At 36.1% G+C, this 17,511-nt stretch overlaps 1 protein-coding gene across 1 annotated transcript; it reads right to left on the reverse strand.

The window, feature by feature from the left end:
- Window positions 1–9,631: 9,631 nt before the first annotated feature.
- Window positions 9,632–10,747, reverse strand: LOC120624484. Its single transcript, XM_039891056.1, has one exon. It carries the CDS (start codon window positions 10,683–10,685, stop codon window positions 9,936–9,938), a length of 750 nt encoding a protein of 249 aa, XP_039746990.1. The 5' UTR covers window positions 10,686–10,747; the 3' UTR covers window positions 9,632–9,935.
- Window positions 10,748–17,511: the final 6,764 nt, after the last annotated feature.

Here is a 17,511-nt window from a genome sequence, read left to right on the forward strand (position 1 = left end):
CTATGTTGGTCATATGACGAATCTTTTTTACCGCGTATGCTGCAGAACTAAATCTGTTCGCTAAATTATTTATATGTGGACCCTATTGAAGCTTAGCATCTAAAGTTATTCCTAAAAAGATTGTCGTATCCACCAAATCCAACTCCTCTTTATAAAGTTGTACAATGGTTTTTACTTGTTTAACATTCGGTAGTGTGAATTTAATAGTCTTCGTTTTTTTTCCATTAAGAGCTAAGTTATTAGCCTCAAACCATTGTACTACTTTAGCGAGACATATGTTTACATCGTCAAGATTATTTTCACGACGTTTAATTTTAAACATCAATGATGTATCATCAGCAAACAATACTATCCCGTGATTGTCCTCATATTGTATATTTACATAAATATCTTATTTTATTTATCTCATTTAATAATTTATTATATTAGTTATTAGTAGTATGTACTTTAGTGTGTAAATTTATGTATTGTTTATTGTAATTGCGATTCCCGCCTCTCATGCATTATTGTGTACTATCCTTAAGTTACCTTGCAGAGATCACTTTTAGTGATAAGGTCGCCTTTTGCTTTTAATTTTTTATTCTTTTATATTTATTTAGAATATTTTTCTTATTTGTGCAATTTTGTGTATGTATTTGTATTTGGCTATTTGAATGTAGGTTTATAATAATTTTATACCACCTGTCCGCTCTCGCTCATCTTGTCCTAATCCAAAGGTTGCCTGGCAGAGATCGCTACTAAGCGTTAAGGCCGCCTTTTGTATTCTACTTCTGTCTTTGTATTTCTATTGTTTTTTTTATTTTCCTAACTTCATAGTGGTGTACAACTAAAAAGTTAAATAATAAATAATAATAATATAACGAGTAAGTAAATAACATAAGTAAATTATACTGTAAATAAATAATGTCCGTGTAAGTTATTAGAAAATGTTACCATGTAAATAAAGCGAGTAGTTATATATATTAGTAAGTAAATAATTAACTTTAGTAAATACAGAAAAAAGTAAATAATATAAGTAAATAATAGACGTAAGAAAGAAACATACCTAAGTTAATTAAACATGTAAGTATATGTAAAATGTTAATAACGTGGGTAATTAAATAATGTCAATAAATAAAGTAAATAAATAATGTATGTTATTAAATAAAATACGTAAGTAAATATTGTACGAGAGTAAACAATATAATAAAATGAAGTATGTAAATAATATAACTAACAAGTGTACTTTAGTACATAAAGTGATTAAGTTAATATTATAATTACTTAAATGGAAATGATTAGGTATATAAAGTGATTCAGTAAATAAAGCGAGTAAGAATATAAATTAGTAAGTTAATAATGTACGTAAGTAAAAATAATACAAGTAACTTATGTACTTTAGTACATAAAATGAGTAAGTATATAATATACCTTAGTAAATAATCAACCCGAGTAAATAATGTCAATAAATAATGTAAATAATTGATTGATTGAGCAACGTTGATAGCCTCTATAACAGTTGTCAAATATTGAATTGGCTTGAAATAAAAATAGATTAGAGTTCCTTTCAAAGAGATCTTTCCAATGACACCCCATAAGCTAATAGGGCCTAATTTTAACGTTAAAAAACGTTAAAATTAGGCCCTACGGTACGAGGGCCTCCCTTCCCCTTAAATACTAATTTTTATATCGTATAATATTAATGATTGACCTATACTATAGTAGTAACTACGTTCTTTAATTCGGAAGTTACAAGAGCTCTGACAGACGGACGGACAGACGGACGGAAGAACAAAATGCGATTTCACCGAAGCTAACTCTAAAACTATGAATTATACTTAAATATAATACAACGAAAAATGTAAGTAGGAATTTGCTATTAAAATTTGATAGGCGCGAGGTGTTAATAACAAATCTTTAGGACAATATTTTTACCAAATCTTATAGTTCACTGATTTCTCTACGCCAAATTTCAACTTCATAGGTCATCTGGAAGCAGGTCATGTTTGTGATTGTGGAATATTTTTGGCAGATTTTTAAAAGTTAATATTTCAATAACCGTCTGAGCTGTACCTATGAAATTAGGGGTTCTTATTAATCTACCCTTAGACTTTACTGATTTCAATAAATAAACCAAATTTCATGAGTTTACGGTGGATATATTTTAATCGCAAACGTGGCTCAAAATGGTTTGTGTAATATTACACACGGTAGCTGCGTCACCAGTTCCTTATTCTTGGCTGGAACTTGGCTGACACACTATTGTGTGCCTTGATTCATAAGTTTATTTTAAATAGAATTTGAGTTATTAAGAGGTCAAAAGTGGCTCAAAATGGTTCGCGTAATATTACACACGGTATCTGCGTCACCAGTTCCTTATTCTTGGCTGGATCTTTCGGACACACTGTCGTGTTATTTGAAGTAATTAAGAGGGCAAAAGTAGCTTTAAATGGTTCGTGTTATATTACACACGGTAGCTGCGTCACCAGTGCCTTATTCTTGGCTGGAACTTGGCTAAGAGTTGATCTTCAACTCGTCATCCTTTTCTTTGTACCCCAAACTTAAACCACCCGACATATTTTGTCTGCAAATAGGCGCGTTACACCTGAAGCTTTCGGTCAACAGCCCACAGTGCTGTTTAGTTAGACGCAGTCTGAATTGTGGTTTCGCGGTCAGCACTCCACTTGCTACTGAATAATTCTATGAGCATGTTAGTTCTAACATTACTCTAATGCCCGTTTTACTAAGCCGAGGATTCGCCTAAATCGGATGCCTAGGGATTTAAGTGATTGTTTTTTATTACCCTACAAGTTAGCCCTGAACTACAATCTCACCTGAGTCTAAGTGATGATGCAGTCTAAGATGGGCTAACCTGTAAGTGAGTGTGTTATATTAAGCCCATACTCCTAATCGGTATCCACGCGACATCGTACCGGAACGCTATATCGTCGCACGTCTCTGTAGGGGGTAACTAGCCACGGCCGAGGACTCCCACCAGACCAAACCAAAAAAAAAACGGAAATTATAAATTCCCCTGCCGGGAATCAAACCCGGGACCAACCAATTAAATACACAGTGTCATCGTTGCGCCAGAGAGGTTGTCGATAGGTATATAGCACTGTATTCAGTCTTCTCAGCCTGCTTTCTGAAGGCATTGGATTAGATTAAATAAAAACAAAGGTTAGTTTAAGCTATGGATAACGACTAAGATACCATAAGATATCTTAGAATCGCTCGAGTCTTATTTTAGGAACAAGATATTAAAAAAAAAGGTGAATTGGAAATGCACTCGTATTTATATAAAAAATAACCGTCTGAGTTTGTTGGAGGCTTCTTCTTAAGGGCGTGTTTGGAGCCCTTGTAGTTTTAAGTTTACGAATGAAGTTATCGCCATCATATCACTACCATGTAGGTACACATATTTCATTCTATGTACATATTTAACATGCATCAAAAGTGCCATCTATGTGCCTATTTGAATAAATAAATATATTGGTTTGAATTTTTAAAAACACAAACACACACTCACAAATGCAAATACACACACATACCCACTCACATATTTGCATTCTTGCATGATTGATTTTGAGAGCAAGACAATCAAAGAACCGGTGTCTATTATAAAACGTAATGTTGTACCAAAACAGTTGTTACTATGGAAATACTAAGTAGAAATAAGTTGAAATTTAATTTAAAACATTGTTAATAAAGGCTTTTATTATGATTGATTTTGAAAATTCTAAACATTAAACAAAAAAAAGTTTAAAATTATAAAATGTAATATATTTGTTGAGTCATGTTATTAGTATATGTGTGAATTTTGTATCGGAAAGAGCGAGACTTCCAAATACAGGTTTTTTTTCCAAACTTAAATGGAGGTCTTAGCCTATTGCTTTTTAATGAAATCGAGATAACGAATAAATTATTTTTCATTTTCATTTTCATTTTTACTTTGTCTCTGAAAATACCCACGGGTGTGGGTACACACACAATCACAATGTCGTGAATATGGGTTGTATTTTTGGGTGTCATAATTGTATATATAGCCTCTTGTATTCTTACTCCTTCCTTCATCTTTCTGTTTCTATTTTATTATTGTATACAAATAAAGAGTTAAATAATAATAAATTGTATTGACATGTATTTGGTTTCACTCACACAAAATTCTCCCTAAGAGCTAGCCCGCTACCATCTTAGACAGCATCATCACATACTACCAGGTGAGACTGCAGTCAAGGGCTAGCTAGTAGTGGAATAAAAAAAAACATACCAAGTTAAAGTTTTCAAAAGTTTATTTATTTACCCACTTTACAAAATTATTATGGAGCACTAATTTAATAATTTTTAGTAGTGTTTTTACCATTTGGAGGAATTATTAATTTCATAAAGTGGGTAGGAGCTCGACTTCACTTTCGGGGGGCTGAGTTCGAATCCCAGCACGCAACACTAACTTTTGTAAGTAATTTAAATATCACTTGCTTCAACTGTGAAGGAAGACATCGTGAGGAAACCTGCATGCCTGAGAGTTCTTTATAACGTTCTCAAAGGTGTTTGTAGTCCACCAATCCGCACTGGGCCAGCGTGGTGTACTACGGCCTTAACCCCTTCTCAGTATGGGAGGAGACTCGTGCCGTATAGTGGGCCTGTAATGTTATTATATGTTGATGATGAACATCCAATGTTCATGACATTGAGTTGTCGGGTATTTTGATATAAATAGGACTGCATTATCGATACACTTCAGTCGTGTATGGACTCGAACGATGAGAGATACCACACAGTGTCTTAGTTTGCTGTACGCGATCCCGGTACCATTGAGAACCACGTTTGAAATATGTATGTTATACATACTATATAAGCGGTGAACAATGTTTTTTTTTTTGGATCATTAAACTGGTAACAATCAATGACGTTATCACGATAATAACATAAATAAAGAGAAATACATGAGATTAAAACCTTCTAGAAATGACCATAGTATACTTCATCAAAATAATCTAAAAGCTAATGATAAAAAAAGGTTTAGCGCGCTTCGTCTGGAGGTTATCTGCGCGCGTAAAAAATGCGTTTATGCATGAAAGGCTAGGAGTCAGAACTAATTCATAATCTTTTTTGTAAAAAGTGCTACTGTCAGTGCAAAGTCAGGAACGAAATCTTCCTTACTAGCTGAGTTTTAAACAGGGCGCACAGTTTGTCCGCATGTGTCTACAAGAAACTGCCCGACCTAGATAGCAACTTGTCGAACCATCACAAATTACTGTCGCAATATAAGAATAGCTTATCCAGTAGTTAAGTCGGCGAGTAGGTGATCGTACCCTCAGTAGCTAACTCATAAGCCGGTAACTCAATTAACGGAATCTGCCTTCACTCCTGCGGCGCTGTACCGCCGGCCTCATAAATTGACAAACTGTCCAACTCTCATGAACAACACGAATAAGTTTCTGCTTACGGTCAGTGCGCGAAATATTGAAAACAGACGGGCTTGAATTGCGAACGGTACCTGTGGAGGTCAGGGCAAGTGAAAACACAGGATGTCTTCAATGACTTGACTGGCGGAACGTGTGTAGCGGTTGGCGAATTTAAAAACGATGCGGCTGCGGTCAGTTGCGGTCAACTAACGGTATTGTAAGAATTACGTTTTTCAACCCGCCACCTACGTTCTGTTTTTGCACATTATGTTATTAATAAACCAAACATATTAATTTTTATATTGATGAATTATTACGCGGTCAAAAAACCACCATGTCGTAATTATAAAGACATTGGCAGCAGTATAAATTTCAGCACCCTTACCTTATCATGCTCACCCTCTATCATCTATGAAGAAGCGTTCAATTCCCACTCGTCTGTCTCGCGTTTAGCTAACAAACAATATATATAGTTTGGCATTTTAGTCTGGTGGGAGGCTTTGGCCGTGGCCACGTCTTTGTCGGTAGTGACCACCCTACCGACAAAGACGTGCCTTTAAGCGATTTAGTGTTCCGGTGCGTTGTTTCGTTGAAACCGATTAGGGGTATGACTACCATACTCCATAACAGATTAACCCGCTACCATCTTAGACCGCATTATCACTTAAACATACACTTGAAGTGATTTAAAAAAAAAACCATGAATTTCCTGTGTTTCTGGCAAAAGCGCTATGCCAGTTACACGGTATGTAAAATACATGAATTATGTAAATTATTGTACCTTGCCAAAATCCGCGGCAGCTCCGTTCCTAATTTACTTCCGTGTGTTTTCAGCATAGGGTCCACAGGCACCGTCCGTGATTTAGCGTGCAACTTGCGCTGGACGAGGCAGCAAGCCGTGCTTCGCTAATGAACCATGAATTTCTATTTGTTGTGCAGTGTTCACTTGTTCAGGTAATTAAGTAATAGGTGTGTTTGTCATACTTACACAACTGTGACAAAGTTGTTATAAGTGTTATTGATATTCAATTTCGCTCTCAAAGGATTCAAAGCTAAAATAGCGAATAGAAATAGATTTATAAAAGACTTGAATATATAAAAATCTATTTTATTACTTTTTTATATTTTGTTTTTATATACGAGTTCAGTATAATGATGGTTTCAGAATGCTGTTGGGCTTACCCCGTTATTGTAGTGCATCAGAAATGTTCGCGATGGCTCATACTGATGACTTTTTTGCCATCAGAAGAAATCGAATAGCATCCTTGATGAAAAAACGCGGGTAAGCAGTAACGGCATTCTGAAAGCACTAATAGATCGATACGACTTTCCAATTTACAAGTTGTATACTAAACTTCACGTAGGGCTGCCTGGACGCAGAAATTTTAACTTGTAACTTTTTCTTTATATTGCATATTAATATTTAATGTAAGTGTTTTATTTTTTTATTTAGTTTAGTTTTTAATTATTCTATTCATGTTAAAGTGTAGTGCGTAGTGATGGGTCATAGATACCAAATAAATAAATAAATAAATAAAATAAATCCCGCGCGGTCCAGGTTGCAGTTTATGTTGGTACAAAATTGCGTCAAAATCGGTGCAGTGATTAAGATGCGTTTATTAACCGTAAATCTACGTAAATATACGAAACACATCGACATCTAGCCCCAAAATAAGCGTAGCTTCTGTTATGGGTACTAAGATGACTGATGAATATTTTTATGAATTATATATACATAAATACTTAGAAAATACATATAAACACACAGACACTGAAAAACACTTATTGCTCATCACACAAACATTTTCCAGTTGTGGGAATTAGGAACCCACGGGCTTAGACTCAGAAAGCAGGGTCGCTGCCCACTGCGTCAGTCGGCCGTCATCAGTATGGATATTCTCACCATTTTATTTAAAATATTTGCTAATAAAAAGGAAATCAAAAAATCAATGATATATAGAGTATGTAATATAACGATAAATAACTAACGAGAGAATTATTACAATAATACTCTCGTTAGTATAGTGGTACCATATTTGACACATGTACAGAATCACTGTGTATTGGACTCTATTCCCCAGTTGGGCCAAATAACTGGTATAGTGATCATAATATCAATAAATAAATCGGCCCACGTTAACGCACGGATCTCCTCTCCGAACGACGTAGTCCACCACGCTGGCTATGTGCGGATTTGTAGACTTTACAAGACCTTGAGAACGTTATAGAAAACTCTCAGGCATGCAGGTTTCCTTCACAGTTGAAGTAAGTGTTGAAGAACGTGGGGATATGACTTGGAATAATACTATTTTTCACTTTTTACACCCATTATATTAGCTTCACCTGTATGTATGTATGTAACCGACCCCTTTGTTACATTTTAAATATAATCGAGCAGAGTTTCCCCCTACAACTACCTGATACAGAATGAATGGTGGAGAAGGTAATGCTTCTACTTTTATACGGCTCAGGCACCGTTTACAACGCTAACAAAAAAAAGGAACCAATAATAATACTTTACGATATTAGTTTCCGGTAAGTTATTTCACAAAATATATTGTTATTATTCTATTTGAAAATCATTAAATATTTACACAAGTATTATTACGAATTATATAAAGCAAAATAGAACTATTAAAGCGATTCTATATTAATGAATCTTGTAGTGACGTCAACATGTTTATGGCGTAGCGTAGGTGTCAGCCGGGGGAGCAACCGCTAAAATAAGTGATATTTTAATTACTTAAAATGCACATAACTTAGAAAAGTAAGAGGTGCGGCCTGGGATTCGAATTCGGCCCCCGAAAGTGAAGTCGAGCTTCTTACCACTTTATAAAATTGATAATTCGTCCAAGTGTAGGTAAAAACACTAATAAAAATTATAAAATTTGTGCTCCACAATGTTCTTGTTTAAAGCAAGTGATATTAAAATTGTTTACATTGAAAACGCTCGGCACGTGGGGCTCGAACTCGGTCTCCACGAAAGGAAAGCTGAAGTTTTACCCACAAGGCTATATAACCATTTCGGTATAGGGATACTCTATTAATAGCATTTTATTATAATTTGGACGGCCGATTAGCGCAGCGGGCAGCGACCCTGCTTTCTGAGTCCAAGGCCGTGGGTTCGATTCCCACAACTGGAAAATGTTTGTGTGATGAACATGATATTTTCCAGTTTCTGGGTGTTTATATGTATATTATAAGTATTTATGTATAATATTCATAAAAAAATATTCATCTGTTATTTTAGTACCCATAACACGAGCTACGCTTACTTTGGGACAAGATGGCGATGTGTGTATTGTTGTAGTATATTTAAATATTTATTTAATAAAAAATTGTAATATTGGAATTTACAAGTAGGTACATGTGGCTTAATACCTATGCCTCAGATTGATGGACATGGCATCCCCGCATACCCCATCTTATCTATATTAACGGTCCGTCAATTATTACTTACTAGCTGTTGCCCGCGACTTCGTCCGCTTTTGTTTTTGTTTTTCGAAAGACATGTGCCTCATAGATGTGGCAGCACTTTATGCATTTAGGATAGCTAAGCCTGGTGTAAAAGCGTCAAACACCTTCGTCCCCTCTCCCAAGAGAACTGAGCTTAATTTCAGGATAAAAAGCATCCTATATTAATTCTGATACCTTCAGGAATATGTGTACAAAGTTTCGTGATGATCGGTTTTGTAGTTTTTGCGTGAAAGCGCAACAAACAAACTTAAATTCACATTTATAATATTAGTAGGGATAGGGATAGGGATTTCTATTTTCCACTCCCATGCCTCAGAAAGCACGTTAAGCCACCCAATCTGTTTTTACTAACATGATCTAATAATAATCGTTGAGACCCGCACAGTCGCATTAAAAGAACGTGGTAGTTTCAAACCGTAAATCCTGAATATAAGAAGAATTATAAAAATATGATTTTATTAATATTATTCTATGATCGGTGATTGTACTTTTGAGCGTCAGTTTCACTTGGATGTTATTGATTTACACCGCGTAAAGTTAACTAAATATATTGATTGAAAAATAAATACCGCTTAAGACAAACTTCAGCCAATTTCAGGTTTGAAGTTTCATTTAGTCGATACTTTTAGATTTCGGAAAATAGTAGTTAAGCCAAAATCCAGGTCCATGTTTTTTATGGAACGGTGGTAAGTTATTATTTTCATAAAAAAATATTTACAAACTTTGAACAAGATTTCGGGATTAAAGAAGGAAAAAATTAAAATGCGTCAATTATAAAAAAAATGTATTCATTAAATACAATTTTATAAATAACCAATACTTCTTGCTTAAGAGGCAAGATGTCAAACAAAACACAACTTAATTTATATTATTTTTAGTTAAAACGAAAGTTTATTTTTCGATAAACCCAGTGTACGTTATTGTAAACAAATTCTAACAAGACTATATTTTTTCCATAAAACAAAACTTACCAAACAAAAAGTAGTATTACCTAACACAGTCCAAAACTACCTTCAATGTCATCACAAAGAACACAATTATGCAATTTTATTTAAAATTTTATAACTAACACTAGCAATCACGATTTTTCCAAAAATCGGTCAGCTCTTTAAATTTATCACAGCATTCCCGTCTCCTTCTTGGATTACATTTAATCATAGGACTGCTCATAACTGAACTGAACTTCCTAACTAACGTTGTCACTGAATCTATATGAGATTTATCGCCTTCTACGGTAGCTATAGTAGAATTAATTTGCTCAAACGCCTCTTCGAAAGCTTCCTCTAATTGTCTATCAATCTCACTTGAAAGAGTCACTTCTTTTTGAGACGCAGTATCGTCGAACGACAAATCCGTGGCTGATATACTACACTGCACTACGTCTGGAACTTTCTTCTTCTTAGCACTAAGTCTAACTGTACTTGTAGCTATCGACAATTCGTCAATAGATTTGAAAATGTCATCAATCTTGTCGCATAATTCCTCAATCGATGCAGCAGAAGTTAATTGGCCGTTGATGAAGTAAAACTGTTTCGTCGACTCATTTTTCGAATCATCACGTATGTTGCTTAGGAATTCTTCATATTCGATGGATGCGGTTGATATTTTGGATATTTGCCGTCCGACTTTCCTTCTTACTTTTTTGAAGAGGAACGACGAGTCGAAAGTCGTTCCGTTTAAATCTAATGTGCTGAAAACTGGTTTTAAATGTGGTGTCTCGTCTTCTATGTCTACCAGATCAACGGTTTTCCATTCCTCTTCCAGTTTCCTCCACTGGTCGTTTTCTGATAATATCGTATCTGCGTCAAATATGGAACTCATGTTAAAATGATTTTGTGTAACGTAGTTCTTTCCTCGGATGCAAATGTGTCACTGAAGGTAGCTGCAAGTTGTCGCGTATATAAATCGAGTGAAGCCATCTCTTTCTTAATGATCTTGTTTACAAAAGTGGAGTTTCAAAGTGAGATAATTGTTCCGTTCTTGTAAATTATAATAGATTGTTGCAGCTAATTATGATTAAACATCCTACTTGTATGTATGTTTGTGCGTAAATAAAATTAGAAGTAGTTATAACACTAAGCATTTCACTAATTGAAGTAAAGTAGTTAGTTATTCATTTATTACTGTAACTAAAAATAATTTGTTTTTAATACTCAACTGTTTTTTAACAAGTTTCCATTTATATAATAGTATAGTTAACTATATAATAGAATAACTATATAATAGAAGTAAAATATGAATACCAATTTGATTCTTCCTATCTGTTCCTAGAATACTAATGTGTAAAGGCGAAACTGAGTGTTTATTTATTATTTTCGCGGCTTATTAAATGACAAACTCCATGGCGTAGTGGTGAGCGCTGTGTTCTTACGGGTCCTGGGTTCGTTTCCCGGCAGGGACGATAATTATAATTTCTGAATTTTCTCTGGGTTCTGGCTCAAAACCGCCTACTGGCTTTGGTTGTGACTAGTTACCTACCGCCAAATACGAAGGTAACGCCAATTTATACTGATATCAAATACCAACAACGTGCCGCAAAGCGATTTAGCGTTCCGGTACGAAGCCGTGTAGTAACCGAATAGGGGTATGGATTTAATATAACTGGTATAGCCCCAGTAAGCTCGCTACGAACTTAGACTGCATTATTGCATACCAACAGATTATATGGCAGTCTAGAGCTAACATGTAGTTTAATAAAAAAGTGTCCTACCTGAATGAATGTAGAAAATGTGGCTCGGTTTCTTACCTCGGGCGAGGCACACTCTGGCTCGACGCATTTGCCGGGCATTAGCCAAGCGCCTGGTACAGTCGCGTATCCCACCTCCACCTCAACGTGACAAGAGTGAAGAAGTAGCTTTAAATATACAAAACTATAACAATAATATATTGTTACAATGCCTCGCCTCGCTAAAAGCGGAGGTGGGACTGTAATTAAATCAGTATTTCACTCTAACGACCAACAAATACTATCATAAATTCGTTTTAACTAAACACGTTGCTTTGATTGTTATGTTCAATTATATGAACGCGTTATATTCTATTACGAGGGCGATACATTAACTCTGTTAATTGATATCTCTACGTACCTAATGCTTTTTGTTTTTAAAATAGGCATTATATATAACGGCCGACGGCCGATTGGCGCAGTGGGCAGCGACCCTATCAGAGCCCAAGGTCGTGGGTTCGATTCCCAAGATGAACACGAAAGTTTTTCAGTGTGTGGGTGTTTCATCATCATCATCATTAGCCGATAGAGGTCCACTGCTGGACATAGGTCTTCTCCACGGTTTTGTGCCGCTTGTGTCCACCAGCGACGCGCTTGATGTCGTCTATCCACCTCGTTGGGATTCGACCAAATCGTCTGCCTTGGGACCCCAACGTCCATCCGTTCTTCGAGCTATGTGCCCCGCCCATTGCCACTTTAGCTTTGCGACTCGTTGAGCTATGTCGGTGACTCTGGTTATTCTGCGGATCTCCTCATTTCTGATTTGATCACGCTGAGATACTCGGAGCATAGCTCTCTCCAGCGACCGCTGATCTATCTTATCTGCATCGTATATATCGTATATTTATATATATTATTCATAAAAATATCCATCAGTCATCTTAGTACTCGTAACATAATCTACGCTTACTTTGGGGCTAGATGGCGATGTATGTATTGTGTTATTTATTATATTATATATAACCTATCATGGAAGTTTAATTTTTATTAAACACAAGGGTTTCCTCCCGGATTCACCCCCGTAAAAAAAAGGTCATAAAGGTCGGTAAAGGAAAACATCATGAGGAAACCGGCATGCCTAAGAGTTTCCACAATGTTCTCAGGTGCGTGGATTCCACCAATCCGCACTGAGCCGGCCAGTCCACCATGGACTAAGGCCTAAACCCTTCTCATTGTGGGCGGAGCCCCGTGCTCTGTAGTGGGCCGATAATGGGTTGATATGATGGTGATGAAGTGAACTGTAATACATAACCCTTGCCTTGATTCTCAGTAGTCTAGAAAAAAACTTATTATTCATCTATATTCGCTTATCAACAAAAATAGCTCAGTTAAAGTGCAATGGAAAATTCGTCATTACAAACATACATAAGTGGATTGTTTAATAGATAACTCTCGCCTTGATTCACAGTAGTCGGGATAAAGAAGCAGGAAAATTGCATCGCATAAACTAGAAAAAACTTATGGTCCCTCATAAACATCCAAATACTATACCTTAATCTTATTATTTATCGCTCGGCAAAGCGTCTGGCAATTAAACGCATCCAGTGCCGGCCGTGTATCATACACAGTAATCCGGGGGACAGGATGATAATAACAAAAAACAATAAAAATAACGAATTACCCCGCGGACTGGGCTTGGATCGGGAGACGCGTGCCGAACAGGGGATGGCGTGGAAACGCTGATTTGGATACAACTGCAAGTATTCACCTTGAAAAGAAAAAAAAACAACATTACTGTCACGCATTTGTGTGTAATTATAATCATTTGAACCAGTATTAAATAAAATAAAAAGAAGCTCGCTAAGTAAAAGGTTCAGCACAACACACAAAACTTACTTATCGTATATGTCTTTGAGCTACATTTGTAGCCAGAATAACAAACTAAATCAATGTTTTTATGAGTTCAAGTTCGATTAGGAACTCATTTATAAATGTAACGTAAACAATACGTACTGTACCAGAATTAAAGTGTAACTATACAAAAGATTAAAAGTGAAACATTAATAGGTAAGGTTGCCTGGTAGGTGGCGCAGCGAACTAATGGTTATTTTTTTAATTTACTGGCGCTTGTTTATTTTATATTTAAAGAAGAAGTAAACTGTGTCGTTGGTCTAGTGGTTAGAAGATTTAACTAACGATCGCCTAATAGTATTAGTAGTGTGGTAGACCGCGAGTATTTCAAATGCCAAGTCGGGTTTATAAATGATGAGCATTAACTTTTGCTTTTAATTTATTTGAATCTCTTAAGATATAATTCACAGACGCATTCAATTGCATAAAGTATACCTCATTCAGTTAGTTGTGGATTTAATAACACACTGAGCATGAAAATAATCATATTTTATTTCTATATACATTTACTATATACATTTTAATGTTACCCAAAAGTCATTCTTGATTAACGCTTTTAAAGAACCAGTACCTAGATTACGAAGAGCCTAGCCAGCCTAGCTCTCTCTCAATAAGTTCAAAGTTTATATAAAACGTAAGCTTACAGAAAATTCCTATTATAATATTAAGGATAATATAATATAATATAAGGGAGGAAGGAAATTTTGATTTTGAATTTGAATTTGAGTCTAATAATACTAAAAATTCGACAAAAGTTCGACTCCACAACCCTATCCGACCTTATTCCAAATCCGAGTTCTGTTTACGCTCATTCTTAATATGGGACAAAACTGTTGGAGGAACAACAGTTTTTGTTGTATATTTTATGTTGTGTGACGCCATAACTCAACGTATGACACGACTGAGCCAGTGAAATACAGACTACACAGTACAGTACAGTGAAGTCGCCTTATTTATATCGGGGCAGTTATTTTTATTTATACTCGTGTTTTATTGGTTTACTGTGTTACGGACTGTTGGCCCCGTTTTCGGTTTTCTTTAAGTGGTTATCGAGATGATATATCCGTTGATACGCTATACTTACTTAGTATTTATGGGGAATTGTGACCGAATTTATCTCACAGCACTATTGCATAGGAATCATCCCCGAATGTCAATATAATCCGCAAGAACTTTCAATGTGAGATATAGGGCAATTTAATGCGCAGATTGAAACAATAACAGTTTTTTTATTCCACTACAAGTTAGCCCTGGATGTAATCTCATCTCTCTCACTTCATATAAATTCAGAATATGATTGTAGCGGGCTAGGGGTCAGCTTTATATCAACCCATTACCGGTCCACTATAGGTCATGGGTCTCCTCCCAGAATGGGAAGGGTTTAGGCCGTAGTCCATCACGCTGGCCAAGTGCTGTTTGGTAGACTTGAATATTATGAAAAACCCTGGAAAGGCCCCTGGGAATATTAGGAAAAACTCCCAAACATGCAGGTTTCCTTCATCGTTAAAGAAAGTGTTATTTTAATTACTTGAAATGCACACAACCTAGAAAAGTAAGAACTGCGTTTTGGGATTCTGGGAACTGCGAAAGTGAAGCCGAAGTCCTAACCTAGGCTATGACCGCTTAGCGCCGTCCTACATCGCGGGTTCGGGTACAGCAGTTATATTGACTCCACACCCCTGCCCGGAGAATACTAAATCGCTTAGTGGCACGACTCTGTTGGTAGAGTGTTCACTTACCACGGCCGAAGCCTTTCAGTCCAGACCAGTAAAAAATTTAAAATCAAACCTGGTCCTTTCCGTGTATAAAACGACAGCACTGTGCCAGGCAGGTCGTAAAAAATTCATTCCCACCGGCTGTATAACTGTTTTTCTTCTATGAATCCCAGTTTCAACCAAGCCATTGAATTCCAGACTCAATAGGGTGAGTGCTGTGAATTTAAGTAGGAGGTCCCAGGTTCGATTCCCGGCAGGGAAATTGGCGAATTTTTAATTTTTGAATTTTCTCTGGTCTGGTCTGGTGGGAGTCTTAGGCTGTTACCACCCAACCGACAAAGACGTGCCGCTAGGATATTTAGTGTTCCGGTTTTACGTCGCGTATAAACCGATTAATGGGTATGACTGCCATACTCCCTAACAGGTTAGCCCGCTACCATCTTAGACCGCATCATCACTTACCACCAGGTGATATTGCAGTCAAGGGCTAACGCATGAAGGCAACCAATCTGCGATTTGCACGAGTAGTAGAATACGGCCTCAACGCTTTTCATTTTACTTAACAATTATTAATATTGTAAAGTTAACATCTCCTGCGGATGCTCCGGGTTCGGAGCGAAACGTGCGTAGAGGGTACATTGCCGAGGATCTGTTTGGTGTGGAGTATACGGATTGAATTAATTATAAATTACACCATACAGATTCTCCTGCTGTTCGTTCGTGTAAATTTATAATGACGTTCAGGGCACAACGGAATTCCAGTGTCCAACATTCCTCAATGCCTGTAGATCTCTGTCTTCGGGCGGTACGTGTTGCCAGTGATAGCTCTGATAAAGGTTCGCTGATGATGGACCTCATAAAATCTTTCTTCTTACTAATATTATACACTAGCTGTCCCGGCGAACTTCGTACCGCGAAACAATTTTTTTATTGAATACTATATTTTAATTATAAAATCAAATATCATAAAAATTGGTCCAGCCGTTCTTGAGTTATAAATGGTGTAACAACTAACACAACTTTCTTTTATATAGATGTGCAAGTGTGGATGTTCGGATGTTTGTTACTCAATCACGCAAGAACGGCGAAACTGATTGGGACGAATTTGTAAAAAAATAATGTCCCTTACTTTATAAAATTAAGTGCTACCTATCAATGTAGGTTGCTGTCACTTTTCGAAAAAGTTTCCTTAAAAAACGAAACAGTGTCGCTCCATTAGTGACGTCACGGCCCACGGGCCCGCTCTCAATCAATTTGGACAAAATCACCGGACGGAAGTGTTTTTTAATTAATTTTATGAGTGAACAACGTGAGCACAGGGAATAGTTGGAGTCGAAAACTATTTATTTTATATTAAAGCTGCCTATTAAATTTATTTTATATTGTTGCGTACGCGCATTAACTGCACCTGCGGCTAATGGTTCATGATTTAGTAACCGCACACCGTACAAAGATTAGTTCCAGGTGCTATTAGGCTACGGATCATCATTTACCGATTCGAAAGTGTAATTTACACGAGTAAGCAAGAAACAATGTATGTATGTATTTTACTACTGCATTTATGCGTATTCTGCAACTTTCTGCAATAGTTGCAGAATAAGAACACAAACACGCGTCTTTCTATTTTTGAAGTTATACTTCTCTTGGCGCGTTAGGGAAAAATGGTGAGAGTAATTTATTCCGATGCGCGCAAACACAGCTTTTTGTTTTTATTTGTAGCTGATTAATAATTATTAATCAATCTTGTAAGATGGTGGTAACAAAAAAAACACAACTAAGTTTGTTGTAGACTTTACTAAGTTTGGACACCTTTGGGCTCGTAGCTTTACTTATAACCTAATGAATGTAGAATGTATGTGAGTAAAGTTAATGAGTATATATTGAACCGATATCACTTCACAATAATGGAAAAAATGTACTAATCGCTTGATAGGTATAGGAATTTTTAATTTGAATTTTAAAATTGAAGAAAGATTATGTTTTTAGCAATATTTTTTCTGTGGTCCATAAATGTAAGGAAACTTACCAAATCAAATGTGGTTACCTGGTTTTATTTGACATAAATAAAAACTTGTTTTGACGGCCGATTGGCATAGTGAGCAGCAACCCTGCTTTCTGAGGCCGTGAGTTCGATTCCCACTACTGGAAAATGTTTGAGTGATGAACATGAATGTTTTTCAGTGTCTGCGGTTATATATGTAAATAATAAGTATTTGTACTCATAAATTATTAATAAAAACACAAGCTACACTTACTTTGGGGTTTGATGGCAATGTGTGTATTTTCGTCGTTTATTTATTTTATTAATTTATTATTCATAACTTCTTCATAGAAGATTCACACCACTAAGAAACCG

The sequence above is a fragment of the Pararge aegeria genome, chromosome 6 (genome assembly GCF_905163445.1).
Source record: "Pararge aegeria chromosome 6, ilParAegt1.1, whole genome shotgun sequence".
In the NCBI taxonomy this organism is placed as follows: Eukaryota; Metazoa; Arthropoda; class Insecta; order Lepidoptera; family Nymphalidae; genus Pararge; species Pararge aegeria.

Coding starts and splice junctions, on each gene's coding strand:
- LOC120624484 (XM_039891056.1), bottom strand. CDS start 10,685: ATGAGTTCCATATTTGACGCAGATACGATATTATCAGAAAACGACCAG.